This window comes from Ylistrum balloti, unplaced genomic scaffold (genome assembly GCF_031769215.1).
Source record: "Ylistrum balloti isolate Yb309-2 unplaced genomic scaffold, AGI_CSIRO_Ybal_v1 Utg369620, whole genome shotgun sequence".
Taxonomy (NCBI): Eukaryota; Metazoa; Mollusca; class Bivalvia; order Pectinida; family Pectinidae; genus Ylistrum; species Ylistrum balloti.
Genome location: NW_026781891.1, coordinates 308,285 through 326,022, shown reverse-complemented (window position 1 = coordinate 326,022; position 17,738 = coordinate 308,285). Strand labels below are relative to the sequence as shown.

Sequence of the window (17,738 nt, the reverse complement as noted above, 5' to 3'; positions counted from 1 at the left end):
TTAACAATATGAATGAGTATGTTTTCATCAACATTCTTTTTGAGAATTTGTCTCATGACTTGGGAAAGTTTCCAGTCCAGATATCTGATCATCAAATCCTACTATGAAATACTGAACCTTTCATTTTGGAATTCAGACCATACACAAGTTTTACTGTTTAGAAAAAGCCATATATCAGTGTTAATCTGTGCAGGAATGAAGGTTATCAAATGATAAAGACTAACATCAGACAGTATTTTGTAAATATGCAAACGCTAACTCTACAGGAAAAATTCTTCTGTTGTTGAAACAAGAGGCTGAAATTTATCACGATTACATGGGCCAGGCAGTAAGACTCACTTTAAAGAATAGAGTAGTGTATGTACCGTACACAGCGTCATACTGATTTAACATAGCATTGCTAGCTAGTAAGACTTGAATTTTCAGACAATAGATTGAAAGAAATGTCATAGGCTTTGCATATTTTGATTCTGGTGATGAGTAATAGGCTGATAATAGATTATTGATATGTATATTTTCTTGTATTCAAAGATGTATGAATGAATTAGGCTACATTTGGTATGAATGAATTAGACTACATTTGGTATGAATGAATTAAGCTACATTTGGTATATGCCACTGCCAGTGTTATTTCACACTGTAGGTTACTTTTCACACTAAATCAATTAAATTTTATCTGCATTGCCTATCTAAACTATTGGTACATGTAATTACATCATATTCTTTCTACATGTCATCTTGTTTAGGTAATAATTAAAGTTGAATAATATGTCACAAAATATATGAACAGGTGACGAAGGAATATTAATACATAATATTATTACGTAATATCTTTTAACATTCTTCATCTTATCAATTTCTTACAGGTAGTCTTATAAAGGCATTTTTATTGATAGATGAAAGAGATCAATACACTGCTTCTTTGTTCCTGGACTAAGTCTACATTTGATTCCCATCCACTTGTCTACCACCACATGACAGATACAGAAAGAACAGTAAAGATCTTGAACATGTCATGCCTCTCAGAAGGCTAAGCATCCTATCATCATTGAGAGACTATAATTATCCCCAGAAAATAATATCCGCTGCAGAAAGCAAAAACATGGAAAGTCTGTTGTAAGGGAAGGAGGAGGGAGGCAAATAGTTGACTTGCTAGCTGTATTTATCTGTCTTATCTCAGTCTCTAAGGGTCAGTCAGAGCACCAATCAGTCCCACTGATCTGCCAGCATATCTTGTATTTGCACCTAGAATATTACATGAATAGGTTCTTCCATATGAATGATGACAATTGAAAAATTTAAACTTTAAGTGCAATTGATTCTGTTTTATTACAAAAATGTTATTGCCCTTTTGAAGTTCAGCATTTGATTCAAAAAATTCTACATAATAGAATCTTAAACACTTTAATTTTTGTGTAGATTTTCCATACAATATTGGTCATGAAGATTCCATTGGTGTGTTTCCTGCATTTGTACGTGTATCTAAGATTTGCTGGAAAAAAAACCCACAAAAAACTTTATCGGTCTTTATGAAAACACTTTGGTTGATTTATTGCTTGTAAAAAGCTCCATTGATGTAAAGTGAAAGAATTCAAGGCAGATAGTGATGGTATGACTTCCAGAGACAGATCAGCTGTACTGCATTACTAAAGTACATTTGTCATAACATTGCTACAATTAAAACTGTTTATTACATTTCACAATGAGGAATGATAATGCCGGGAGGTAAAAATGAATACACATATTTTACGAGGCAAAGTAATGAAATTTTATCACATACGGCAAGTTATAGTATACAGTTATTTCCTAAGCAAAAATAAATTGGAACACCTTAACGTATGTCCTAGTCCCTTTTTATATGATATAACAGATTATGAATAAAATTTTTATAATTTTTACCTATAAATATGCAAGTTAATTATACAAATTGGTCAAAAATGTTTTAAATTACTCTGAAATGTTACCATTCCTGATGAAGTTTTCGTTATTTGGGAATTAGGAAGATTAAGTGCACCAAATGAAAGTAATGTAGAATACAGAAGTAATTAATGTGAGCAAGTTAAAACTGGTGTTGAATGTGGTTTGTCATTTTAAATTTATTCAGTGTATAAACAGCCATTGTACTTGCAGATGTATGAATAGAAAGTTATGTAATAATGATAGGTTTAATGTCTGCCTTGTTAATACTTTTGATATCTGGGCTATGTTACAGATGTTTATTGATTAAATTACATATGCTGGGTTCATATGTCAAATTCTTCAGCTTAGGTGAACCTTCGTCATGTCACACCCTATTACAGGTACAGCTACATTTATAGTGTACCTAAGTATACACCATATACTGTATATTTAACAGTCTAAAATGTAAATACCTTCATTCAGAAATGTAGAAGGAAGGTGTGTGTGCCTTTGATAGACATTATAATATACTTAGATAAGGTTGAACTGGATAAACACCTTAGTGAAAATTACCTATGGTGGTGTACATGTGTACGATAATAGATAAATAGTGTATAGGGTATAGGGATGGTTTGTATGTCTCATAGTAATCGGGTTTCCCCACATATCTCCATGCTTCACATAACAATAAAACCGGAAGTCTTTCATTACTCTTTCACTCCCACTACGATCTGTCATGAGATGATTACGAAAGTCTTATTGTTAGATGTACTGTTCCAGGTGTAGAGATGTGTTATTATTTCAGTATATAATGGATTGTGTTTTCCTGAAGGTCACTAGAAAATATATGGTGATGTAAGTACTGTTTGTTAATTTGTGTAGAACATGTATATACACAGTGATGTTTTCTGAGTTAAACAATGGTGATATATATATATACACAGGGATGTTTTCTGAGTTAAGCAGTGGTGATATATATACACAGGGATGTTTTCTGTGTTAAGTAATACTGACAGGTGACAGAGATAGTACATAAGATAGTATACCTGCCTGTGTTATATCTCTGATAGTTTGACACTTATCATTAGGTCATCAGCATTTTCTTAAGACTGTGTTTACAATAATGACAGATCAAGGACTTTGCCTACTTGTCAGTCATTCTGAAAAAGAAAAGACATGGTCCCAAAAAAGTCTGTGGACGAAGGGGATTGGGTATATTGTAGTTTGGTCAGGGTATACTGTAGCTTGGTCTAAACTCATTTGGTTTCTTATACAATTGTCAAGGTTTAAGATATAAGTTCTGTATACAACCGACACCAGTTTGTATAGCTGTCCAGACGGTAGTATAAATATGATCTAGCTGGTATGTATAATAATATCAGGTTTACAGTAAACACTATAAGATGTTTATAAAACCATCACAAGCTTTAGCTGTATCTTGTCTGTTTACACTTGTTATAATCTCAAGTTCCAACGTTGTATACAGCATATGTACACCGTGTTGTATCTCTTCAGGAAGAGAAAATCATATCTCCTGTTTATCTAAAATACATTGTATAGCAATGAATTTCAGGTATGTAGAAATGTAACTATACATTTCTACCACACTACCTGGACCATTTTACAACGTAATTCATTTACACAAACAGGAAACATGTCATATCTAAACTTAATTTTGACTTTACTGAAAATTTCTTTTCAAATCTGACATTATTTATTTACAAAATTTCTGTTGATAGTGCTACTGTCGTTTTTAAACATTGAAATTTCCACATTTTTGTCTCTATTGAAAATCATATTTTTGTAATTTTTTTTCATATTTTGTAACTGGATTGTAGTTGTGTCATCATTTCTCCCATCTGTGGTTATATAATTTGGGGATAACAAAATTGATATGAAAAGAGAAATAACAGGATAATGTGAGTAGTAGAAGGTGATACATGTCTATGTATCAGGTGCTATCAGTTGAGACAGCCAGACAATGGGATGCCCTGACTAATCTGTCACGGTGATTAGGTTATCCTAGTTGTTACATCCAGTGTTAACAGCTAGGTCACCAGGTCATGTGGTCTAAATTTAAATGTTATCTGTACACTTTCCCCACATTGTCCATTTTCTAGGGAGGTAACCCTCAGAGTTAGTATCACCTGCTATATATGTCATGAAGAAAACAAAGGACACACTGATATCACCAAATTCATAACCTATATATATGGCTTCCAGTCGGTCGGTCCAATTACTCGTAACGAACTCTTAATCTAAGTATGATGATCACGTTGATACATAATTGAAGTATAACAAGATAGCTCTGAGTACCAGTAGGTGTGTTGTAATCATTATCCTTATATACGGAATGACATCCATTGTATCTTGCTGTCATAATGAAATAGGCCCAGCCACTGACACATGTGTCAGAGACTAATGTACTCGGTGGAGGGAGGTCAGCATCCAATATAATGTTTATGGGACTATCACCTGACCTATTGTTTCTTTGTTATTAATTCTAAATTAGTACAGCACCATATTTATCATGCAATGAGCACAAAGATCCAACATCAGACTCAAAATCGAGGATAGGCTTATATGAGGATACTGAAGTAGTAGTTAATGTAATGTTGATGTAAATTGAAGTCTTAAGGGTTGTGACAAAATTTACTTGCAATTTTATTTTTGTCTGAAACCTTCAGACTACTGTAATGTATATTTGTATCTCTTTGTGTAAGATACTCTTTTTCAGCCATGTCCCTTTGTTATTGTCAAGCGTATTTGATTTACCCCTGGTAAAGTTCATCTTTGTAAGGTCACTAGATCTACCCATTATACAAGTTCATCTGCGTGAGGACATTGAGCCATGCTGTAGTTTCCTACTGGGGTCACACTGTTAGTGAGGAAAGGACCATCACCTGTGTGTCATCCCCTATACACACCTCCATGTATCTAGACTTGTCAGTGACAGAGTAGAAAAGTAAAGATACTTCCCCACTCTAATATCACACCAGTTAATGAGATGGTGTCTATTTCAAAGTAAACATGTCATTCAAAGCGATGATGTCTACATCATTCCCAAACTGTGTGTTATATTTGTCAGTATATCACTAAAATTACTGACCCTCAAAATATGTCGAGAGGAAAATTACTAGTTTGTTTGTGATTAATACAGTATCTTGCCTGTACAGCAGGAAAACTTGATCTGACTAATGCAACATCCCTGGGGATACAATCCACGCTGGTAGTGCTATACCAGTATAAACTGTACAACGATTCAAGCCCAGGAAAAATACCTGCTGTAATAAAGAGGTGTTTGTGATTGACAGAAGGAATTGATCCTGGTCGACCATAATGCAGGAGTGTGTAAACTCCAACAATATTTACCAAGTGTACATGTACCAACATAAGGTATAAAATATACATAAACATATACACTGCTGAGAAATGAAGCCTGGTCTTGATCAGATTCAATCGATGGTAAAACACAGCAGGCATTGGTTTCACAGAATAATATCTTACAAATATTTCATTTTGGTATTTGACCCTCTACTGTGTTGATCTGATGGGGGATTTTTAAAAGTAAAAAAATCAATGTTTTAATGTTTTGATATGAGATTTAAGCTAGCTAGTATGTCTTTCTGATATACTTCATATTATAGGTACTACATTGTGTCTAGTTCCTTTTTTTTCAGAATTAGGCAAAAAGGCATATGTTTGATTTTGTATTGTTCCTTAAAGAACTACTTCATTGTTACAGGTTATAGAGATGCATTATGGATTATCGCCATGGCGAGGTAGGGGAAGTTTCAGTGGAGGTCTTGTTTGACGACTTCATTAAGGCAGGAACATGCAAGCATATTCTGTCCACATTCCAACAATTATGTGAGGAGTTGGACATCAAGCACACCACACATAGACACTTCTACCGCAGACTCCGCAACCGCATCACCTCATGGAAGGCTCAGACAGTTTGGGCCAAGCTCGACAAGCGAGCAGGGCTCAAGGAGTACAGGAAGGGAGAGGCCTGCTCAGACACTAGGGTAGGTATGGGGAAGGTGTAAGAAAAGTGTACTCAATAACAATGTAGGTATGTCCTGGAAATACTTCTCTAGATGACCCCTGTAGTGTCCTGTACTGGTACAGATAGACTGGACACATTTTGTCTTGTATTGATATATACTTAGTACTATGGACTTGCAGGTAGGATAAGAATTGTACTTGACATTTCAATTGAACGATTGTAAGAGGTGACTTAATTTGGGATCTTTTCTCTTCTTTTTCAACAAGTATTTTCTTTTGAATGTCTGCCTGACACTGTCTCACTTTTGACCTTCAGCTAAGCATTCTTTCCTGTGAGGATGACTTTGGGTTCTGTTCCAAGGCTAAGACCAACCAAAATCTTTCAAAATACTGGTTACTACTGTCTGCTTAACACTCAGCATTGTGGTCGTGTAACAACAGGTTTGCCTGTTAGTATATAGTGTGACTAGACAGCACTGTGATGTCAGCTTCAGTTCTGTGCTATCACATGAATTACACAAACATATTGCAGCCTCCGAAAAAACGTGTACTTATCCTCATTATGTTCACATACCTAGCATGCACCGAGAGCCTGTCCTTGAATAACTATAGATCATGAATAGGACATTAAACAGTAGAAAACCAAACTGAATCATTGACTTGCCGAGGTTTAGACTTCAAGGTCCACTGGTCTAGTTCATGTTGGCTAAATGGAACTTTCATTTCAACTTTTCTCATAACTGAAGGGTCGGTAAATGACTATGAAGCGTTAGCATTACTATTGATGTACTTGCTTGTCTGGAAGCTCGTCACTTAATGGAAAATCATCTACACTTGGCTCCTAACAAGTTAGATAAAAATGTACTTGTAGAGAAGCTGATGAAGTTATAAACATTTTTATTAGTGGAAGGTCTATACTTACAAAGAGAATTGATGTTGATGTGTCTGTGGTTTGAAGCCACAAGTCTGATGGCAGTGATTACCTGTGGGATACAGGAGGGACTCGGCTAGTGTATAGACCATTCTTGTAGAGAATATCAGTTCGATTGTCTTGGTGTAGCTGTGGACAGGCAGTTTTTTCTTTTGTGTTGACTTGACAACATGACTGTTTATGTACTGGGTTTCTATCACCCTGTCAACAGTCAGAGTCACCATAGCATTACATCACTGGGATAACTAGCAGTCATCAGTATTTTCCTTTAAGAACCTTTAAAAATGACTCAACAAATTAAAAGCATCACAGGGTCATTCAATTGACCTTTGTAGTTTGGCAGTTTCAGATGTAAAAGCTCTGAAGGGTCTTAATATAGACATGTCCCTTTCAGCCAGAAAAAAAAAACCCAGATACTTTGTAGGGTTGACTGAATGCCCTAAACCAGTTATCAGGGCTTCAAGAAGGATTTAAGTAACATGCTTTATTAACAAGCAAAAATCTTTCTAGGAAAGAGATCGGCAAAAGTACTGGCTTCTGTACACAAAGGCTTTACTTTACAAAACAATAGAAAATTTTATCTACTAAGTAATAATATATAATAATTCTATCATAATACCATGTTATAGAATTTCTTTCAGCTTTTCATACTTGCTTAATAAAGCATGTCCTTTATTTTTTTTTCATCAAGACACATGTTAAATGATCAAGGAATGTCTAGAAGATAATATTGTATTGTTTAATATTTTGCTTTTCTTCTAATGATACAATATTTTTTTGATCACTGTTAAGTACTGCTAATTATACAATATGTTTCTGAGCACAATTAAGTACTGCTGATGAAATATTTCACAGTATTTATCCTACAGTAACCAAATGAGGCCAACTTATTACTCTCTACTAAAAGTAAGAGATAGGTTATTGGCAAACTAAGACATAGAATTTTTTGGCATATTTACTGATATAAGTTCTGATTTGCTCTGCTGATCAAATTACTGACAGGTCATTATGGTATTACATAATCAACGAACCATGTACTTAACAGGTCCTAGTGATTGGTGCAGGACCATGTGGACTGAGAACGGCCATCGAGTGTGCCCTATTAGGGGCACGTGTGGTGCTGGTGGAGAAGAGGGACAGTTTCTCCAGGAACAATGTCCTTCATCTCTGGCCCTACCTTATCACAGACCTCAAAAATCTTGGCGCTAAAAAGTTCTTTGGTAAATTCTGTGCTGGAGCCATAGATCACATCAGTAAGTATCTCTATGTGCTGGGAAATATTGCTATATTTCATTTGTATTCTTAGCCACACATTGTGTAATTGGCAACATTGTCAAATTCTTTTACAAAAAGTGTACTGCAATTGTATCCTTTTGTAAAAGATTATTATTTTTGTATTAATTTTAGTGAATTAATTTGATTTTCCTGGGATATCCATACTGAAATTCATATGTTGATTGACGTGAAATACTGTGAACAGTGCTAAACAGATGGGAAGTGTAGTTAGAAGAGAAAAATATGTATTTTATACAAAGGTTTAGTAGATTTCCTTCATTATTTACAATTTATATGTAGAAAGCAGGCCAAATCGTTTGTACCCCGAATTCTGAAGACCTTAGCTTCATTAAAATTGATCAGTGAATATACAGAAGAAAGAACCTTTTAGCAGCCTTTGTTTAATCTTTATTATGTACTGATTGATTATTTATACTCTGACACACATGTCCTTCGCCTTCAGGTATTCGACAACTCCAATGTATCCTGACGAAGGCAGCGCTGATCCTGGGGGTGGAGATACACTGTAATGTAGGATTTGAGGACCTCATAGAGCCTCCAGAAGACCAGTCTACACACAGTATGTAAATCATAAACACTCTAACTCACCTTTCTTTAATTAATGACCCAGTATCTAGACAATGACAGTCTAAACATGTACGAAAATAATGATTAAGTGAAAGGAACTGGGTTTTTTTTTTTTTTAAATATAACATTTGAAGCTCTGCTTTGATGAATAATCCAATGTTGGCTGTCATGACTTGGGGGCCAACGAATTACTTCTGACGGAAAGAAAGGGGATGGGCTTATTACAAGACATTGAAACAGTAGTTGGTAAAGCCACTGAACTTGAGATATGTGTAATACTATCGAACAGGTTAAGATAAGGGCGATGGGGGGTTGCATATTACTAAATATGGCCTTGTTGCTAGATATACTAATAAGAATTTTCTTCAACATCATTCAATCTAGCATTGATTGTGTCCTGTGAGTCTGTTTCTATAGCAAAAGGTGTAAAAAGGTTTAAGACACAACAATCTCAAGAATGCTAGTTGTCAAAGAGGAGTTCATTCATTTACATGTTGTCTTATATTACAGATTTGGGATGGCGCTGTAAAGTGGAACCCCCAGATCACCCAGTGTCAGAATATGAGTTTGATGTTCTTATTGGGGCTGATGGCAAGAGGAACACACTTCAGGGTTAGATATTTTGATAGAATATAGTATCCTTGCTATCACTTCTGTTTTTGTTAAAAGATCTTAAAAGATCTCATGTTTGTTATCACACTTATCTTGTATGTAGATCATCACTATTGATAAAAGTCAAGAACACACTGAGAATTTTTATCAAGAAAGCGATTTTAAAAGTCCATTTAATACTTGTTTATTGACAAAATGGAAAAGTTGATGTCTATTTACATGAAGTTTTTTTTTCTGTTTTTAAGGTTTCAAACGGAAGGAATTTCGCGGGAAGCTTGCAATAGCAATCACTGCCAATTTCATTAATCGGAACACGACAGAAGAGGCGAGTGTAGAAGAAATCAGTGGGGTAGCATTTATCTTCAACCAGAAGTTCTTCAAAGATCTCACAGAACAAACAGGCATAGACCTTGAGAACATCGTCTACTACAAAGATGATACCCACTACTTTGTGATGACCGCCAAGAAAACCAGTCTTCTTGACAAGGGTGTACTTGTCAGAGTAAGTGTAACATGTAGCATGTTTTGAATGCCTAATTGATGTAGTGACATCACTATAGTGGTTTTTTTTTCGTTTAGAATTTTCATCGAAGTTAAAACACAAGCTTAGTAGGAAAATACTTTGGATGAGTTCATCTTTCATCGTTCATAGGTAAAGGTAGTTATTAATTTCAATAAAAAAAGGATCAGCTGATGTGCATGATATTCATGTCTCCTAAAATTCTCTGTTTTAAATTGTTAAATACTTCATCTTTCAATTGACCTGTATATATATTTAATTACCAAATCAAAATCAAAAGAGATTTTGACTAGCCCGAATGGAGAACAAATGACATTAAAAGTGTTGCTCTTACTTTCAAAAAGTTGAAAACTACAGAAGAAAGATGGTTGGCTGCTATGTGGCCAATTAAAATAATCACAACATGAACACATTTTGACACTAAGGAAATTCTTCTGCCTGTAATGCTGGTTTTAAGTGTGCAGAAATACAAATGGCACTGTCTAAATTTTTATGTGGCTTTAATTCCATCTCGTGACCACTTCAAATAGACATCTATATACAGTTATCAATGGTATATTTATCTTTATTTACCTAAGGATTATCCCGACACGGCCTCTCTCTTATCCCCCAACAACGTGAACCGGGATCGATTGATGGATTATGCCCGTGAGGCTGCTGACTTTTCCACCAATCAACAGCTCCCTCACCTGGACTATGCAATCAACCACTACGGTCAACCTGACATTGCCATGTTTGATTTCACCTCCATGTTTGCCGCCCAGAATGCCTCACGTGTCATAAAGAGAAACGGTCATAACTTGTTGATGGGACTAGTAGGAGATAGTCTTTTAGAGGTGAATAACGTTTAAATTCATGTACAGAATTGAAATATGTACAGTTGAATTTTTAATTGTAAAAGATATTAAATGGTATGTCAATGTTGACCTTTTATTTCAGGAATGTTCGAAGTGCTAGTATAAAAATTTACAATGATGGGGTTGGAGAAAGAGATTGATTTGAAATAAAATAACCCTCTTATAGGGATCAGATACCAAGATACACGTTCATGGATTAGGTATGAATTGGAAACATTCTTGAAAATAAGCTTCTTATTTGTACACATGGCAGTACCTATATTTGTTTTGTTGCAGACACAATTGAGTTTAACATGGGAAGCTTAAATGATTATAATCATATTGATTAATAGGTTGGACTACCCCACAAACTGAAGTTTTCAATTCTTCGCAAAGACAAATTGTAATAATGTATGTTACATTAGATGTTTACTTGTGCATGTGATATTTATAGCTTTTACTCGGACTTGACTCATTTTGTTATCCATTTATAGCCTTTCTGGCCCACTGGCTCTGGTTGTGCTCGAGGTTTCCTCAGCTCTCTCGATGCTGCATGGATGGTTCGACGGTGGGCATCAGGAAAGATGACGCCTCTGCAGGTTTTGGCTGAGAGGGAGAGCATCTTCCTACGTCTCTCACAGACAACTCCTGAAAACCTTCACAAAAATCACCACATGTACACGATAGATCCAAACACCAGGTATGATAGAAAATCAATGAAGATTGATTTAATTGAATAAGACAATTAGAAGAAATTTTCCTGAAGTTTATTTAGAAACTCAGAGATAGTATCACATGAGGTTTTATTTTACTGTTGATGTACATGTTATTTTTATGTTGTTCTCTCTGGCCTCATCTCCATCAAACAGTTCGCTAACTTTGAGTATATGATGTATATAGATTGCATCTGGATAAAGATTTATGGAATTTCTGACGTTATCAGGAGGTGAAAAGTGAAGGATCAACATTGCATCTATCATAATTAAGATAAAACAAAGAAAACAAAAACAAAACAGAAAAAACAGAGTTATGTCGTTACTCAAGTTTACAAAAATAAATAAGTAATTCCTGTATTTTCCATATTAGGTATAGCAGCTTTTAATTAATATGATTTTTCCAAACAGGTACCCCAACTTAAATAGCAAGGCCATTTTACCTGAGCAAATGCGACACCTTTATGACTGTGGTGATGGTACAAACCTGGACGAGATCATTGATATACCAGCAAAGCGGGCTAGAAATGGTGAGTGATCTACAGCATCTGGTAGCAATGTAATTAGATAAGCTATTTTCTAAACTGTTATGCCTTTAAACTGCTGATTACGTTATGAAATATGTTCACAACAGGATCACATCTATAATAATCAGATTTTTATGCCCCCCGCCATTTATGGCCAGGGGCATATAGCGGGGGGGGGCGGGCATTACAGTACTTATAGTTGTCACTGATCGGAGTTCAAAATATTCTTTCACATTCCATTTATTTAAATCCTTTCCATGTCATCACACTGATTGGTAAAGTATTTTTCTATGTCTATAGCGGATGACTTCGTAGACAGCTACACATTACTTAGATGGTGTCAGAAACTGTTGAACACTGGAACATTCAGAACTGTACACATAGTAGACCTAACATCCTCATGGCGTAATGGATTTCCTCTCTGCTATCTCATCAACATCCTCAAACCAAATCTCATGTAAGTACTGGCTCCTATCACATGATATAAACATAGATGTCTGTCGTATCCATCATTCTATAGGGTAAAAAAGGTTCCTTTAGAAATAAAAAGAAAATTGAAGTTTTCCTCAGAAAAGTCTGTTTAGAATATATGGTGTTTTGATTTGAAATACATTATTGCTGTGAATTTTAAAAAAAAAATAAACAAACTGACGACTATACCCTTCTTTACATGTTAATGTGATGATAACCTAAGTCATATAGTAGTATTGTACTCTTTTTGATAAGTTTTGATAAGCATCAATAAATTCATTTCTTCCGTAGGCAAAAATCCTTGCAGTTTAAGCATTAATATACTTATTTTTTTCTGGGGTCAAAATTCCTTGTAGTTTAAGTATCAATAATCTTTGTACTTTTAACACAAAAAATATACTTATTTAATCAGATTTTGTTGTATTACAGTGACATGAATGTGTTGAACTCAAAGGAGGGGGCCAAAAACTGTCAGCTAGCATTTGATGTGGCACAGAAGGAGTTTGGGATTGCTCCTGTGATGACCGGGGAAGAGATGACTCAGTGTTCTGCTACAGACAAACTTGCCATGATCTCATACCTCTCTCAGTTCTACCAGAAGTTCAGAAAAGACAGATTATCTAGCTGTACGTTTTACAACTAAAAAAATTTGGAACATATTTTAAAACATTTATTGCATGGTGCACATGCCCTGTAACTGATGTTTTTAAGTGCTGTCATGGTGGTCCATTTTAAATTGACTTGTTCTAGAAGGGCATTACAAGATTTTCTTTTTTCAAATAAAAGCTTTCAAACTTAAGCTTGTATGATAAAGGGTTGCCCTGGCTATTGCACTATTCTACTATTCAAATTGCTTGCTCTCTGAATGAAACAGATTTTATGCCTGCATATACATGGTTGTGTGCCATCTTCAAAAATAGGGCATAATTTTCTAAACTGGAATTCAAACAACTTATTTTTGAGGCTCAAATATTAGAAAGTGATAAGATAGACTGTATAGATTAAGGAAGAAGTATTAATGAAGTTCTTAATGTGTTATCAATTATCCATGAAATAAACAAGACATATTTGATAGTTCGATAGCGGTAAGTGCTTGGAGCTGAGTAAAAATTTAGTATCTCTACAGATTATTGTTTCTGTAAAAACTTGCCACGTGATTGTGAAAGAAAATGCTGATATTGTTATTGTTACAGTTGAGTCACCGAGAGAGGAAAGTCACAAGAGTCATAAGTCACCCCATCATCGTCTGTCCATCCTACAGAAGCTGAGAGTCAGTGCACGATTCTCAAGGTCAAAAAAGGTTCGTGTAATACAAGCTAGAAGTATGAAATTGTGGGAAATTCTGGTTTTTGCAATTTGAATACAGATGATTTTTTTGTCGTTAGAATTATAATGGCTTGTTCAAATATCATGTTAAGTGATATTTTAAACAGAGATATAAAATTTCTTTGTTGGAATTAAGTTAGTAGTCATACTGCAGAATTTAAATGCTAAGAATAGAAATTTTTATTGTCATGTACATGTATGTACAGAGAGAAATTTTTAGGTATAAGTTTGAAAGTCAGTATCAAGATATTAACAGTTGTTCAAGGATCTGAGAAAATCTTAATCATTATACCTATTGTTATCTCAAGTTTGAGAGATTATATGTATAAATTATCAAAAATTTTGATTGATTGTAATATGTATAAATTATCAACAATTTCATTGATTGTAATATGTATTATCATTAAAAACTTTGATGTTTAAATTTGTGTACAGCGGAAAGAAAAAGATGGAGACAAACATGAAACATCCTTTAGTAAGAGGCGACTCAAAGATAAGGAAGTCAAAGCGGTTAGTGGGAATTGTTTATATGTTTATACAGAACTTGTTGGTAATTTAACGATTTTGATATTCACTCCATCCCTCTGCATATAGTTTTAATTTCAATATCCATTAATATATAATTAATTCTACCCATAAAATTAAATGGTAAGAGTATTTTATGTCTCTTAAAAGTCTCCGACATTTTCAGTATGTTTTATATTTTGTATTTGAATCAATCTGAAAATAAAGTGAATGTTGTTTTGAAATCAATTTTTCAAAACTTTTAGACCAACGGTGATGTACAATTGACCAAGTACAACAAACTACCGATGGATGAGATTGCTAATAAATTGACCGTCCAGCCGAAAAATGATAATGTCAAACAGAAAGAAGAGTCCCTGGCTGCAGTTAAGGTCAGCGCCATGGCAGAGATCCTAGTGTCAAAGTTCAAAGGTCAGCAGGAGGAGCCGGTGAAGACATCACCACTCACCAAAAGGGTAAGTTAGGTCAGACTCACATAACTGTGTCTAGATTAAGCTCTTTCCTGAGCAGCTCATTCAAACTTAAAAAATCTAAAAAGTAGAATGTAGGTATGTGTGATATGGGTACCTCTACATCACTGTATAGAATTTCCTTACCTCCCACATCAATATATGATAAAATGTATTATTTATTCCTTCATAGCTCTGCCATGTAATAGTTCTCTTAGTCGGTATTGGTATAAAATTGGCATAAAATCTGTTTAAAATCAACTGAATTATAGTGGGATAGAGGACTACTTATGTTTTATTAATTAAATGTTATATGTTCACAGAAGCAGCCAGGTGTGTTATTAGCTGCTACTAAGGCCAGCGAGTTTTGCTACTTCTGTAAGAAGAGGGTGTATTTGATGGAGCGTATGAGTGCCGAGGGCATCTTCTTCCACCGTGAATGTCTCAAATGTAGTTTCTGCTCTGCTGGTCTCCGCCTTAGTAACTACAGCCATGAACGCTCACATACTGGAGAAGGTAGGCTTTATTGGTCGATCTTATAGGACATCATGGTTTAAGTGACAGCTCACTGAAATGGAGTCTTCTGGTGAGGACAGTAATGTTTTGAACATAAACAGAAATGAAATATGAGTCAAATCTTTGTAAAATTTTGTTTTAACAGAAAGAGAAGTTTTGTGTCCAGACATTTTTATTGTTTAATAATGAAGATGTTCTCAACTTCTTTATTGCTCTGTGTTGCAGTGAAGTTCTACTGTTTCCGACATCAACGACCAGAATCTAGGGTTCCTATTAGGAGCAGACGGAAAAGGTCTTGGCTTAAAGATGATAGTCTCAAGGTCAGTGATTTTTTACTATTAAGTAGTTTAGAAAATGATTTTATGGTGATGGTTTCCTCCACCACGTTACGGAGACATGTCCAGTTATCCAGTAAATAGAAAAAGAACAGGTCCTTGAGAAGAAAAGAAAATTAAAATAACTCAATTTGACTTCATCAGAAGTTTCATAGTACCTAATTGTTTTGTAATTGATGCACTTTCATAAGTTTTTTGTATTTTCTTGAACAGGAAAACATTCCTAAGATATCGATAGACACTAGTGATTCACCAACACCTCAGCGTAAGAAAACTGATGGTTCTCCGAAGAAAGTACCAAGTAAGTGAGGAGAAGTTTCGAAAGAGCTATGATATGTAACGCAGGAGAAAGGAATTCTTGAGTTCAGAGCAATAAATGCTGAATTCATTGTTGTGAGTTGATATTGCTGTAGTTTAGAATCATTTGTAGTCACAACTTTAGATTTAGGGCTGTAGGATTTAGAAAAATGTGTTTAAACTCTGACTTTAGATTGAGATTCTGTACAGGTACAAGGTATTGAAAGTGACAACTGTTATATTGGATTAAAGGTGTATAGGGTGTCAATAGTGTACAATGTTAGGGCTAAGTGTAAACACGTCACTCATAAAACCATAAAAATGAATTGTAAAGGTAGGCATTGGACATTTAAATTTCAAAGGTGGGCAATTATATTTAAATCTGAAGTCGTAAAATTGTCCAATCATTTCTTTGAATCCAGTCATATTCAACCTTTGTGTGATTGTTACCTGCTGTAGATAGCTTGCTTGACCTGGTGTAAGAGACCATAGTGTATATGATAAAGATGTCATTGAATAATTTAGAACTTAAGGTGTGACATTGTGTGTGTACAGGGAAACCAAGATTTTGTCATACTTAATAAATCAGATCAGAGAGATGTATAGTGTATTGCAGTGGAAAGTGTCTTCTTTATTTATGGCAATGGATGTAAAACTTGTATCACGGGGAAGGAAGCAAATGTAACAGTGCTCCAGATAACTTTTTGACATGTGGGGTTTTCACTCCTACCTTTATAAATTGAGGGTTTTTTTCACCCCTGCCTTCATCAAGTGTATGGGTTTTTCCATATTAGGGTAACACTGAATTTGTAAACATTTTTGACCGCGCCATATTTGCTATGCGACTGGTTTATAATCACGATCAAGAAAGCGCTTGTTACGAGTTTCGTTTACTTGATAAGTGTCTGTTTGACTTAGATTATTGAGTTTTCTAACTACGTAATATTGGAGCCGGACATTGACGCAGAGTCCGGATTTCGCACGGGTTAATGACACAAATCTTATTTTTTTCCTAGCGTGAAATTAGAAATATTGTGCGTGAAAACGCATTCACGCAGGCTATCTGGAGCACTGCTGTAAGCTGTAAAAGTGGATGTTATCATGTACAGCAAATTTAATGGGAGAAGTGAAAAGATGAACATTGTCTTCATTGAATTGTACATATAGATTTACAGAAGTATCTCAAAATTTGATATTTTTCATTTGTTGATATATCTTAACAGTTGGTTTTATCAATGACAGGAAAAAGTAAAAACATTACAAATCTGTTTAAAAATAAAAAGGTAGATGTAAATTTGAGAGAGCTGTGAATTAGGAAATATGTGTGCATTTTAAGACCATCTCATTTCAAGGGAACAGAAACAGCCAATTCATACCTCATGCATGATGTCCAAAGGAAATAGTTTCACCACCCTTGATAGTTTCTCATGTCAGAATTCACTGTAACCAGCCACATCATTTTTTTTCTTTATAAGGTCCCCTATCTCCACCCCTGATGCCCGACTCCGATTTTGTAAAGGCCAAGAAAACACCAGAGAGAATAGAATTTGAGAATAGCATTGATGGCCTTCAGGAGGAGGAATCTGAGGAAGAGCTCACGGAACACAACCTCCGTGCTTCCATGTCATCTGATGCTATCCTCAGTGATGAAGAGGAGGAAAATATGTCGGACTCTGACCTTGAGTATGTATTTAATTTTATAGTGGCCACTGTCAATTTGTTTCATTACAGGCTCAGACAAGTAAATATTTATTTTCTTAAAGATAAAACATTTAAAAATATCAATAATTGACATGTTTCCTAATTAAAAATCTTTTTGAATCTAGATTTGAAAACAAAGTTTTCTATTGTTCAGACTAGAGGTTTTTAAAATGTAAGTAGATCTTCAAATATTCTGCTGTTAACCAGAT

The 17,738-nt window shown here is 34.8% G+C and overlaps 1 protein-coding gene across 1 annotated transcript in view; it reads left to right on the top strand.

The window, feature by feature from the left end:
* Window positions 1-5,660: 5,660 nt before the first annotated feature.
* LOC132549659 (protein-methionine sulfoxide oxidase mical3a-like) overlaps window positions 5,661-17,738 on the top strand; it is a 28,476-nt gene continuing 16,398 nt past the window's right edge. The window contains exons 1-17 of the mRNA XM_060213616.1: window positions 5,661-5,927; window positions 7,884-8,091; window positions 8,577-8,693; window positions 9,212-9,313; window positions 9,559-9,815; window positions 10,412-10,669; window positions 11,164-11,369; window positions 11,794-11,912; window positions 12,225-12,366; window positions 12,810-13,006; window positions 13,574-13,680; window positions 14,142-14,216; window positions 14,477-14,686; window positions 15,004-15,196; window positions 15,422-15,516; window positions 15,745-15,832; window positions 17,304-17,511. Coding sequence (XP_060069599.1) covers window positions 5,661-5,927; window positions 7,884-8,091; window positions 8,577-8,693; window positions 9,212-9,313; window positions 9,559-9,815; window positions 10,412-10,669; window positions 11,164-11,369; window positions 11,794-11,912; window positions 12,225-12,366; window positions 12,810-13,006; window positions 13,574-13,680; window positions 14,142-14,216; window positions 14,477-14,686; window positions 15,004-15,196; window positions 15,422-15,516; window positions 15,745-15,832; window positions 17,304-17,511 — 2,849 coding nt within the window. The remainder of the gene's footprint in view (window positions 5,928-7,883; window positions 8,092-8,576; window positions 8,694-9,211; window positions 9,314-9,558; window positions 9,816-10,411; window positions 10,670-11,163; window positions 11,370-11,793; window positions 11,913-12,224; window positions 12,367-12,809; window positions 13,007-13,573; window positions 13,681-14,141; window positions 14,217-14,476; window positions 14,687-15,003; window positions 15,197-15,421; window positions 15,517-15,744; window positions 15,833-17,303; window positions 17,512-17,738) is intronic.